Source organism: Felis catus, chromosome D2, assembly GCF_018350175.1.
Source record: "Felis catus isolate Fca126 chromosome D2, F.catus_Fca126_mat1.0, whole genome shotgun sequence".
Taxonomy (NCBI): Eukaryota; Metazoa; Chordata; class Mammalia; order Carnivora; family Felidae; genus Felis; species Felis catus.
Genome location: NC_058378.1, coordinates 54,586,839 through 54,600,370, shown reverse-complemented (window position 1 = coordinate 54,600,370; position 13,532 = coordinate 54,586,839). Strand labels below are relative to the sequence as shown.

The following is a 13,532-nucleotide window of genomic DNA, read 5'->3' as shown; positions in this document are numbered from 1 at the left end:
CTTTATAACTTCCTTTTCCTCTCCAGGATTTTTTACATTTTGTCTTTGTTTTGTTTTGTTTCTTGATGTTCCAAGGTCTCACAAGATTGTGGGAGTGTCGGTCTTTTTACTTTAATGCTTCTTCAAACTTGGTGTGGATCCTTTGCATTTTTCATCAGTTTAGGAAATTTTTCTTCAATTTCCTTTGCTTATTTTTCCATTTAAGTATTTTTTTCTCTCTCCTTGAAACTGCTATCATAAATTCATTGGAACTTCTAGAACTAATTGTCCATACCATTTAACTTTGTTTGTAGTTTTCATTATTATTACTTCATACTCTATTCTTGGGAAACCTTTGGTTTCCCAATGTCTTCCTGCTAAATAAATTGAAATACAGCTAAATCTAGTTTATTACTCAGCACGTTTGTTCATTTAAAAAATGTTTTTGGTCAGAAAAACTAAAAGGCGACTGACAGAATGGGAGAAAATATTTGCAAATGACATGTCAGATAAAGGGTCAGTATCCAAAATCTATAAAGAATTTACCAAACTCAACACCCGAAAAACAAATAATCCAGTGAAGAAATGGGCAAAAGACATGAATAGACTCTTTTCCAAAGAAGACATCCAGATGGCTAACAGACACATGAAAAAATGCTCAACATCATTCATCATCAGGGAAACACAAATCAAAACCACACTGAGATACCACCTCACACCTGTCAGAATGGCTAAAATGAACAACTCAGGCAACAACAGATGTTGGGGAGGATGTGGAGAAAGGAGAACCCTCTTGCACTGTTGGTGGAAATGCAAACTGGTGCTGCCACTCTGGAAAACAATATGGAGGCTCCTCCAAAAGTTAAAAATAGAACTACCCTACGACCAGTAACTGCACTACTAGGTATTTAGCCAAAGGATACAGGAGTGGTGATTTGAAGGAGCACATGCACCTTAATGTTTATAGCAGCACTATCAACAATAGCCAAAAAATGGAAAGAGCCGAAATGTCTATCAACAATGAATGGATAAAGAAGATGTGGTACATATATATAATATATGGAATATTACTTGGCAATTGAAAAGAATGAAATCTTGCCATTTGCAACAACGTGGATGCTAAGTGAAATTAGAAAAAGACCAATATGTGATTTTACTCATATATGGAATTTAAGAAACAAAACAGATGAACAAAAGGAAGGGAAGCAAAACTAAGATTAAAACAGAGAGGGAGACAACCATAAAAGACTCTTAAATTCAGAGAACAAACTGAAGGATGCTGAAGGGTGTTGGGTGGGGAGATGGGCTAAATAGGTGGTGGGCATTAAAGAGGACACTTGTTGGGATGGCACTGGGTGTTATATGTAAGTGATGAATCACTAAATTCTATTCCTGAAATCATTATTACACTATATTTTAACTAACCTAGATTTAAATAAAAATAAAAAATGCTTTTGGGGCATGTGGGTGGCTCAGTCAGTTAAGTGTCTGACGCTTGATTTGGGCCCAGGACATGATGTCACCGTCATGAAATAGAGCCCTGCATCAGGCTCTGTGCTGGGCATGGAACCTGCTTACGATTCTCTCTCCGTCTTCCCTCTGCCCCTCTTCCTGCTTGTGCATGCTCCTGCTCTCGCTCTCGCTCTCTCTTAAAAAAAGGTTTTGTAATCGTATTGTTAATTACCAAGAACTTTTTCTTTTTTTAAAAAAAATTTTTTTTAAGTTTATTTATTTTTGAGACAGAGAGAGACAGAGCATGAACAGGGGAGGGTCAGAGAGAGAGGGAGACACAGAATCGGAAGCAGGCTCCAGGCTCTGAGCCATCAGCCCAGAGCCCGACGCGGGGCTCGAACTCACGGACCGCGAGATCGTGACCTGAGCTGAAGTCGGACGCTTAACCGACTGAGCCACCCAGGCGCCCCACCAAGAACTTTTTCTAATAACGTGTTCTTTTTAAATGGCTAAATATATCTTATGATGTTTTACTTATTTTAACCATTTTTGTTTTCTCAAGGTTAACTTCTTCAGGGATTAGTATTATTTTTTTTTAAGTTTTATTTATTTTGAGAGAGAGAGAGAGCATGCAAGTAGGAGTGGGAGAGAGAATCCCAAGCAGGCTCTGCACTGTCAGGGCAGAACCTGAAACATAGCCCAAACCCATGAACCCTGAGATTATTACCTGAGCCAAAGTTGGACACTTAACCAACTGGGCCACCCAGGCACCCCTAACGTTCTTGTTTTGTTGTTGGTTTTTTTCTTTTTAGCTGTACAAAAAATAAATTAACTTTATTAAGTTACTATTTCAGTCCTTAGACATTGATTTGTTTATAAAAATATCAGTTTGAAATACACTATTGAAAGTGAATACACACAATAAATGGAAAACAGGGATGCATGGTGCTGGAGACATATCAACCAACTCCTCTTCATGTGTTGCCTACTGTTGAGACAAAATTTGACACATAATCAGCATTATTGAAAGAGCAGTCAAAGTACCTGGGAGAGGGGTGCAAACTATAAGAAAAATATATTAAAGCTCTGGACCACTCACCAAAAAAATATTCACTGTTTAATCTGGGAGTTAATCTCACTATATATAGCACTGAATAAACTACTACCCATAAGAACAATTTAAAAATAAGAAAAGTGCCAAGGAGCCCTCATTAACAGTATTTTTAAGTCTAAGTTTCTACTTTAAATATCTGATGATTACTCGAATATCCTAAGCCAAGAGGCAGGCCCTATGACAATAAGTTATAAATAGTCTGAATTTAATAACGTAAAGGTGATAATGGTTAATATAATACATACTGTGTGAGGAACTCAACTAACTTCTTTCAGGTAAGGTCATAATTAAAAGGCTTAAGTCTACCGTTTCAATTTCTACTTAAGAGTGATGATATCCCATTATTGTAAATATGCTAATATGCACATTACTTGCATGAATTACACTTGAATGAATTCTGTATACACGTGGTTCCATGTTCCAAATGCAAATTCTCAGCGGTGTAGGGTTAAAATCAAAGCTGGGTTTAACAAATGCTTTCTAACTTCTGAAAGCAAATGATAAAAGCACTGCCTAAAAGTGAATAAACTAAGGTTACAAACAGGTGACCAATCCTTTTTTTCCCTTTATGTGTGATGAACTTCATGAAGCCTTAATTCCGAGGTATATTTGTTTCTGGACCATACAGCTTACGTGATCTTTTCTTTTCTTTTCTTTTCTTTTCTTTTCTTTTCTTTTCTTTTCTTTTCTTTTCTTTTCTTTTCTTTCTTTTTTTTTTAAGAATTACATTTTTTTAACTTTATTTTTGATTTTTTAAAATTTACATCCAAATTAGTTACCATATAGTGAAGCAGTGACTTCAGGAGTAGATTCCTTAATGTCCCTTACCCATTTAGCCCATCCCCCCTCCCACAACCCCTCCAGCAACCCTCAGTTCTCCATATTTATGAGTCTCTTCTGTTTTGTCCCCCTCCCTGTTTTTATATTATTTTTGTTTCCCTTCCCTTATGTTCATCTGTTTTGTTTCTTAAAGTACTCATATGAGTGAAGTCATATGATTTTTGTCTTTCTCTGACTAATTTCACTTAGCATAATACCCTCCAGTACCATCCACGTAATTGCAAATGGCAACATTTCATTCTTTTTGATTGCCGAGTAATACTCCATTGTATATATATACACCACATTTTCTTTTTCTTTTTATTGTTTTTTTTTCTTTTTTTTTTTAATATATGAAATTTATTGTCAGATTGGTTTCCATACAACACCCAGTGCTCATCCCAAAAGGTGCCCTCCTCAATACCCATCACCCACCCTCCCCTCCCTCCCACCCCCCATCAACCCTCAGTTTGTTCTCAGTTTTTAACAGTCTCTTATGCTTTGACTCTCTCCCACTCTAATCTCTTTTTTTTTTTCCTTCCCCTCCCCCATGGGTTCCTGTTAAGTTTCTCAGGATCCACATAAGAGTGAAAACATATGGTATCTGTCTTTCTCTGTATGGCTTATTTCACTTAGCATCACACTCTCCAGTTCCATCCACGTTGCTACAAAAGGCCATATTTCATTTTTTCTCATTGCCACATAGTATTCCATTGTGTATATAAACCACAATTTCTTTATCCATTCATCAGTTGATGGACATTTAGGCTCTTTCCATAATTTGGCTATTGTTGAGAGTGCTGCTATAAACATTGGGGTACAAGTGCCCCTATGTATCAGCACTCCTGTATCCCTTGGGTAAATTCCTAGCAGTGCTATTGCTGAGTCACAGGGTAGGTCTATTTTTAATTTTCTGAGGAACCTCCACACTGCTTTCCAGAGTGGCTGCACCAATTTGCATTCCCACCAACAGTGCAAGAGGGTTCCCATTTCTCCACATCCTCTCCAGCATCTATAGTCTCCTGATTTGTTCATTTTGGCTACTCTGACTGGCGTGAGGTGATATCTGAGTGTGGTTTTGATTTGTATTTCCCTGATAAGGAGCAACGTCGAACATCTTTTCATTTGCCTGCTGGCCATCCAGATGTCTTCTTTATAGAAGTGTCTATTCATGTTTTCTGCCCATTTCTTCACTGGGTTATTTGTTTTTCGGGTGTGGAGTTTGGTGAGCTCTTTATAGATTTTGGATACTAGCCCTTTGTCCGATATGTCATTTGCGAATATCTTTTCCCATTCCGTTGGTTGCCTTTTAGTTTTGTTGGTTGTTTCCTTTGCTGTGCAGAAGCTTTTTATCTTCATAAGGTCCCAGTAATTCACTTTTGCTTTTAATTCCCTTGCCTTTGGGGATGTGTCGAGTAAGAGATTGCTACGGCTGAGGTCAGAGAGGTCTTTTCCTGCTTTCTCCTCTAGGGTTTTGATGGTTTCCTGTCTCACATTCAGGTCCTTTATCCATTTTGAGTTTATTTTTGTGAATGGTGTGAGAAAGTGGTCTAGTTTCAACCTTCTGCATGTTGCTGTCCAGTTCTCCCAGCACCATTTGTTAAAGAGACTGTCTTTTTTCCATTGGATGTTCTTTCCTGCTTTGTCAGAGATGAGTTGGCCATTCGTTTGTGGGTCTAGTTCTGGGATTTCTATTCTATTCCATTGGTCTATGTGTCTGTTTTTGTGCCAATACCATGCTGTCTTGATGATGACAGCTTTGTAGTAGAGGCTAAAGTCTGGGATTGTGATGCCTCCTGCTTTGGTCTTCTTCTTCAAAATTCCTTTGGCTATTCGGGGCCTTTTGTGGTTCCATATGAATTTTAGGATTGCTTGTTCTAGTTTCGAGAAGAATGCTGGTGCAATTTTGATTGGGATTGCATTGAATGTGTAGATAGCTTTGGGTAGTATTGACATTTTGACAATATTTATTCTTCCAATCCATGAGCAGGGAATGTCTTTCCATTTCTTTAAATCTTCTTCAATTACCTTCATAAGTTTTCTATAGTTTTCAGCATACAGATCTTTTACATCTTTGGTTAGATTTATCCCTAGGTATTTTATGCTTCTTGGTGCAATTGTGAATGGGATCAGTTTCTTTATTTGTCTTTCTGTTGCTTCATTGTTAGTGTATAAGAATGCAACTGATTTCTGTACATTGATTTTGTATCCTGCAACTTTGCTGAATTCATGTATCATTTCTAGCAGACTTTTGGTGGAGTCTATCGGATTTTCCATGTATAATGTCATGTCATCTGCAAAAAGCGAAAGCTTGACTTCATCTTTGCCAATTTTGATGCCTTTGATTTCCTTTTGTTGTCTGATTGCTGATGCTAGAACTTCCAACACTATGTTAAACAACAGCGGTGAGAGTGGGCATCCCTGTCGTGTTCCTGATCTCAGGGAAAAAGCTCTCAGTTTTTCCCCCGTTGAGGATGATGTTAGCTGTGGGCTTTTCATAAATGGCTTTTATGATCTTTAAGTATGTTCCTTCTATCCCAACTTTCTCAAGGGTTTTTATTAAGAAAGGGTGCTGGATTTTGTCAAAGGCCTTTTCTGCATCGATTGACAGGATCATATGGTTCTTCTCTTTTTTTTTTGTTAATGTGATGTATCACGTTGATTGATTTGCGAATGTTGAACCAGCCTTGCATCCCAGGAATGAATCCCACTTGGTTATGGTGAATAATTCTTTTTATATGCCATTGAATTCGATTTGCTAGTATCTTATTGAGAATTTTTGCATCCATATTCATCAGGGATATTGGCCTGTAGTTCTCTTTTTTTACTGGGTCTCTGTCTGGTTTAGGAATCAAAGTAATACTGGCTTCATAGAATGAGTCTGGAAGTTTTCCTTCCCCTTCTATTTCTTGGAATAGCTTGAGAAGGATAGGTATTATCTCTGCTTTAAACGTCTGGTAGAACTCCCCTGGGAAGCCATCTGGTCCTGGACTCTTATTTGTTGGGAGATTTTTGATAACCGATTCAATTTCTTCGCTGGTTATGTGTCTGTTCAAGCTTTCTATTTCCTCCTGATTGAGTTTTGGAAGAGTGTGGGTGTTTAGGAATTTGTCCATTTCTTCCAGGTTGTCCAATTTGTTGGCATATAATTTTTCATAGTATTCCCTGATAATTGTTTGTATCTCTGAGGGATTGGTTGTAATAATTCCATTTTCATCCATGATTTTATCTATTTGGGTCATCTCCCTTTTCTTTTTGAGAAGCCTGGCTAGAGGTTTGTCAATTTTGTTTATTTTTTCAAAAAACCAACTCTTGGTTTCGTTGATCTGCTCTACAGTTTTTTTAGATTTTATATTGTTTATTTCTGCTCTTGACTTTATTATTTCTCTTCTTCTGCTGGGTTTAGGCTGCCTTTGCTGTTCTGCTTCTATTTCCTTTAGGTGTGCTGTTAGATGTTGTATTTGGGATTTTTCTTGTTTCTTGAGATAGGCCTGGATTGCAATGTATTTTCCTCTCAGGACTGCCTTCACTGCGTCCCAAAGCGTTTGCATTGTTGTATTTTCATTTTCGTTTGTTTCTAAATATTTTTTAATTTCTTCTCTAATTGCCTGGTTGACCCACTCATTCGTTAGTAGGGTGTTCTTTAACTTCCATGCTTTTGGAGGTTTTCCAGACTTTTTCCTGTGGTTGATTTCAAGCTTCATAGCATTGTGGTCTGAAAGTATGCATGGTATAATTTCAATTCTTGTAAACTTATGAAGGGCTGTTTTGTGACCCAGTATATGATCTATCTTGGAGAATGTTCGATGTGCACTCGAGAAGAAAGTATATTCTGTTGCTTTGGGATGCAGAGTTCTAAATATATCTGTCAAGTCCATCTGATCCAATGTATCATTCAGGGCCCTTGTTTCTTTATTGACCGTGTGTCTAGATGATCTATCCATTTCTGTAAGTGGAGTATTAAAGTCACCTGCAATTACCACATTCTTATCAATAAGGTTGCTTATGTTTATGAGTAATTGTTTTATATATTTGGGGGCTCCGGTATTCGGCGCATAGACATTTATAATTGTTAGCTCTTCCTGATGGATAGACCCTGTAATTATTATATAATGCCCTTCTTCATCTCTTGTTACAGCCTTTAATTTAAAGTCTAGTTTGTCTGATATAAGTATGGCTACTCCAGCTTTCTTTTGGCTTCCAGTAGCATGATAAATAGTTCTCCTCCCCTCACTCTCAATCTGAAGGTGTCCTCAGGTCTAAAATGAGTCTCTTGTAGACAGCAAATAGATGGGTCTTGTTTTTTTTATCCATTCTGATACCCTATGTCTTTTGGTTGGCGCATTTAATCCATTTACATTCAGTTGTATTATAGAAAGATATGGGTTTAGAGTCATTGTGATGTCTGTATGTTTTATGCTTATAGTGATGTCTCTGGTACTTTGTCTCACAGGGTCCCCCTTAGGATCTCTTGTAGGGCTGGAGGACCTGCAGGGCACTTCCCCTGTGCTGTGGTGTATAACTGGAGTTGGTGGGCGGGGCCGCAGTCCGACCTGATGTCTGCCCCCAGCCCACCGCTGGGGCCACAGACTGGTGTGTGCCTTCTCTTCCCCTCTCCTAGGGGTGGGATTCACTGTGGGGTGGCGTGGCCCGTCTGGGCTACTTGCACACTGCCAGGCTTGTGATGCTGGGGATCTGGCATATTAGCTGGGGTGGGTAGGCAAGGTGCACGGGGGTAGGAGGGGCAGGCTTAGCTCGCTTCTCCTTAGGTGATCCACTTCAGGAGGGGCCCTGTGGCAGCGGGAGGGAGTCAGATCCGCTGCCGGAGGTTTGGCTCCGCAGAAGCACAGAGTTGGGTGTTTGTGCAGAGCGAGCAAGTTCCCTGGTTCCCTTTGGGATTTTGGCTGGGGGATGGGCGGGGGAGATGGGGCTGGCGAGTGCCTTTGTTCCCCACCAAACTGAGCTCTGTCGTCCGGGGGCTCAGCAGCTCTCCCTCCCTTTGTCCTCCAGCCTTCCCGCTTTCCGAGCAGAGCTGTTAACTTATGACCTCCCAGACGCTAAGTCGCGCTTGCTGTCGGAACACAGTCCGTCAGGCCCCTCCGCTTTTGCCAGCCAGACTCGGGGGCTCTGCTTGGCCGGCGAGCCGCCCCTCCGCCCCAGCTCCCTCCCGCCAGTCCGTGGAGCACGCACCGCCTCGCCGTCCTTCCTACCCTCTTCCGTGGGCCTCTCCTCTGCGCTTGGCTCCGGAGACTCCGTTCTGCTAATCCTCTGGCGGTTTTCTGGGTTATTTAGGCAGGTGTAGGTGGAATCTAAGTGATCAGCAGGACGCGCGGTGAGCCCAGCGTCCTCCTACGCCACCATCTTCCCTCTCTCCTCGCCAAAATAATTTCATTGAAACGAGGATTATTTTCAGTTCCCCATATAGGGCGATCTGGAGAGGAGAGCTTGATCCAGCGAGACCAGATAGAATGTTCTAACAAAACCTCCAGAGTAATTAACAGGCCTATGTCACATTTTCTTTATCCATTTATTCCATTCATTCCATCCATTTATTTATCCATGGACATTTGGGCTCTTTCCATACTTTGGCTATTGTTGATAGTGCTGCTATTAACATGGGGGTGAATGTGTCCCTTCGAAACAGCATACCTGTATCCCTTGGATAAATGCCTAGTAGTGCAATTGCTGGGTCGTAGGGTAGTTCTATTTTTAGTTTTTTGAAGAACCCCCATACTGTTTTCCAGAGTGGCTGCACCAGCTTGCATTCCCACCAACAATGCAAAAAAGATCCTCTTTCTCCGCATCCTCGCCAACATCTGTTGTTGCCTGAGTTGTTAATGTTAGCCATTCTGACACGTGTGAGGTGGTATCTCATTGTGGTTTTGATTTGTATTTCCCTGATGATGAGCGAGTGATGTTGAGCATTTTTTCACGTGTCGGTTGGCCATCTGGATGTCTTCTTTGGAGAAGTGTCTATTCATGTCTTTTGCCCGCTTCTTCACGGGATTATTTGTTTTTTGGGTGTTGAGTTTGAGAAGTTCTTTGTAGATTTTGGATACTAACCCTTTATCTGATATGTCATTTGCAAATATCTTCTCCCATTCTGTTGGTTGCCTTTTAGTTTTGCTGATTGTTTCCTTCACTGTGCAGAAGCTTTTTATTTTGATGAGGTCCCAGACATGCTCCTCTTTCAAAGGCAGCTACCATCTGCTTTACAACTTCATCGAAAAATGATGTGGCAAGCTGAGAGTACAGAAGGGAGCGGAATTCAGAAGAAATTGAAAAATCCAAGGTACAAGTTCTTGGGTAGCCAGGAAGACCAGGGCTAAAATGCCAAATAACCTTCAAATGATTGAAAAGCTTCCCATCAGTATAGGATGCCTTTACCAAATGTGGTTTCACCAAGGTTCCTACTGATGTATAGCGCTCCAACACAGGTGGAAACCCAATTTCCAATTGTGTTTTGCAGTATCCGGTTCTCTTTGAAATTACATCTGATTTTTTACGCCAAGGGACAAAATGCTTGTAGTCTTCCATTCCTGATACCACATCATGCATTTTCTGCATAGAATATCCTATAATTCTCCTCTCTGAATATTCTTTTGTTTATTAATGGTGCAACAATTTTGAAGAAAGTTCTTGCATATATCTCCTTAGGCAAAACTGAGGTATGTAGTGGAAGAGTTCTGCTCATCAGTATACCACAGGAAGCTAAATATCTGATGTTCCAGGTAGGGCCCCTGCGCTGGAGCCAGGGTTCCAGACGCTGCCGTTGACTTTGGACGGCATCCCGAAACTACCTTTCTCAGGGCCTCCTGACTGGCCCCAGCTTCCATGATCATCTCACTCTCATGTTCTCATTTCTTAAGTGTGATATTTGTCGTGCCTTGTTGGATTTTCTCAAATGTATTTTGAGTCTTGAAGTTTTGTTCATATCTTTGAGCTTCTAGACACTTTCAAATATTTATAGTATTGAATTCTGGAGTATATTTCCTTACCCACGTGAGATTAAGCAATGTATTCTGGTTATAGGACCCTCACTGGAAATGGATGTACAAGGGGAAGGAGGGGTGATATGCAGCCAAAGGACCTTCCACTGTTTAAGTGATTTCTTTCTTTGACTTGGTAGATCCCTGTCTTCTAATGTCTTTTGACCCTGCATCCCCTTTGGGAGTTACGTGTGTCAGAACGCCTCACATATATTGGGACACCTGGGTGGCTCAGTTGGTTAAGCATCAGACTTAGGCTCAGGTCATGATCTCATGGTTTGTGAGTTCAAACCCCGTGTTAGGCTCTGTGCTGACAGCTAGGAGCCTGGAACTTATTTTGGATTCTGTGTCTTCCTGTCTCTGCCCCTCCCCTGCATGTGCGCTCGCTTGCTCTCTCTCTCTCTCTCTCTCTCTCTCTCTCTCTCTCTCTCTCTCTCACTCTCATACACACACACGCTCTCTCTCTCTCTCAAAAATAAACATTAAAAATTTTTTAATTAAAAAAAAAAAGAACTCTTGACATATAGAAAGGGGCTCTGCCAAGAGTTGGGATATCTCTACTCTTCTTTAGGAAAGACTAGCTCTGTATATTCTTCTTTTTTACCCTGCCTTCTCCCTACTATCTCTTAATTCTGGCCTGGATTTTCTGTGAAAAGGCACTGAGAGTGCTGCTTTCTTCTGCTCATGTAGTAGTAATTTTTGACATGAGATACTCTCTTTCATCATTTGTCAAGATCATGAGTTCCAGCCCTTTGAAAATCTGATAGTTTTCAGTTTTACTGTTAAAATATGACCATCTCTGAAGAAGTAAGAGTTACTGTTTTAATTGGGATTACCAATGAAAACCTAGATATTTATCAATACTAAAGTGACTGTTTTTGTTTTACTCTTTGCTAATAGGTCAAAATCCACTGAAGATAAAAAAGTATCCAAAAGGTTGAAGATTTAGTGCATGTTTGATGATCAGCTGGAACTTAGTATTTATAAAACCTTTGGATTCCAAGCTTCCAACTGCATTTACACAAGGTACAACAATGGATCTTTTCATAGTTCTGGTGATTTATCTTTCTTGTTTGATTCTTTTTTTTCCTCTGGAATCAAAACCATGCCAAAGGGAAGCTACCACCTGGCCCCACTCCTCTGCCAATCGTTGGAAATATTCTGCAGATAAATACTAATAATGTAAGCAAATCCATAAGCAAGGTGAGTATGATTACTTTTCTTCCAACTGTTTGTGGTTACAGCCATATATCTAAATAAAATATGGCCCCAGCCATATTTGCAGGGGTGCAATTTTGATTGGGATTGTGTTGAATGTGTAGATAGCTTTGGGTAGTATTGACATTTTAACAATATTTATTCTTCCAATCCATGAGCACAGAATGTTTTTCCATTTCTTTGTGTCTTCTTTAATTTCCTTCATAAGCTTTCTATAGTTTTCAGCATACAGTTCTTTTATATCTTTGGTTAGGTTGATTCCTGGATATTTTATGATTCTTGGTGCACTTGTAAATGGGATCAGTTTCTTTATTTGTCTTTGTGTTGCTTCATTATTAGTGTATAAGAATGCAACTGATTTCTGTACGTTAATTTCGTATCCTGCGACTTTGCTGAATTCATGTATCAGTTCGCAGACTTTTATCGGGTTTTCCATGTATAATATATCGTCTGCAAAAAGTGAAAGCTTGACTTCATCTTTGCCAATTTTGATGCCTTTGATTTCCTTTTGTTGTCTGATTGCTGATGCTAGAACTTCCAACACTATGTTAAATAACAGCGGTGAGAGTGGACATCCCTGTCGTGTTCCTGATCTCAGGGGGAAAGCTCTCAGTTTTTCCCCATTGAGGGTGATGTTAGGTGTGGGCTTTTCATAAATGGCTTTTATGATGTTTAAGTATGTTCCTCCTATCCCGACTTTCTCAAGCGTTTTTATTAAGAAAGTTTGCTGAATTTTGTCAAATGCTTTTTCTGCATCGATGGACAGATCTTACGGTTCTTTTCTTTTATTAATGTGATGTGTCACATTGATTGATTTGCGAATGTTGAACCAGCCCTGCAGCCCAGGAACGAATCCCACTTGATCGTGGTGAATAATTCTTTTTATATGCTGTTGAATTCGATTTGCTAGTATTTTCTTGAGAATTTTTGCATCCATATTCATCAGGGATATTGGCCTGTAGTGCTCTTTTTTTGCTGGGTCTCTGTCTGGTTTGGGAATCAAAGTAATGCTGGCTTCATAGAATGAGCCTGGAAGTTTTCCTTCCCTTTCTATTTTTTGGAACAGCTTGAGAAGGATAGGTATTATCTCTGCTTTAAATGTCTGGTAGAATTTCCCGTCACTCCTCATCAGGGAAATACAAATCAAAAGCACACTGAGATATCACCTCACGCCAGTCAGAGTGGCTAAAATGAACAAATCAGGAGACTATAGATTCTGGCGAGGATGTGGAGAAACGGGAACCCTCTTGCACTGTTGGTGGGAATGCAAACTGGTGCAGCCACTCTGGAAAACAGTGTGGAGGTTCCTCAAAAAATTAAAAATAGATCTACCCTGTGACTCAGCAATAGCACTGCTAGGAATTTACCCAAGGGATACAGGAGTGCTGATGCATAGGGGCACTTGTACCCCAATGTTTATAGCAGCACTCTCAACAATAGCCAAATTATGGAAAGAGCCTAAATGTCCATCAACTGATGAATGGATAAAGAAATTGTGGTTTATATACACAATGGAATACTACGTGGCAATGAGAAAGAATGAAATATGGCCTTTTGTAGCAACGTGGATGGAACTGGAGAGTGTGATGCTAAGTGAAATAAGTCATACAGAGAAAGACAGATACCATATGTTTTCACTCTTATGTGGATGCTGAGAAACTTAACAGAAGACCATGGGGGAGGGGAAGGAAAAAAAAAAAAGAGAGGGAGAGAGCCAAACCATAAGAGACTCTTAAAAACTGTGAGAATGAACTGAGGGTTGATGGGGAGTGGGAGGGAGAGTAGGGTGGGTGATGGGCATTGAGGAGGGCACCTGTTGGGATGAGCACTGGGTGTTGTATGGAAACCAATTTGACAATAAATTTCATATTAAAAAGAAAAGAAGTGATTTTAAAGAGAAGTGTTCATTGGGTATCCAGCTAGAAGGTTGCCAGAGAGGATGAGATCCATGAGATGATTGT

The 13,532-nt window shown here is 40.1% G+C and overlaps 1 protein-coding gene and 1 pseudogene across 1 annotated transcript in view; one reads left to right on the top strand and one right to left on the bottom strand.

The window, feature by feature from the left end:
* The window catches only part of LOC101089804 (cytochrome P450 2C21), a 52,913-nt gene that overhangs the window by 12,657 nt on the left and 26,724 nt on the right, over nt 1-13,532 (top strand). Inside the window, 2 exon segments of the mRNA XM_019813570.3 lie at nt 11,254-11,435; nt 11,437-11,556. Coding sequence (XP_019669129.3) covers nt 11,313-11,435; nt 11,437-11,556 — 243 coding nt within the window. The 5' untranslated portion in view covers nt 11,254-11,312.
* LOC101095616 lies at nt 2,619-10,682 on the bottom strand (annotated as a pseudogene).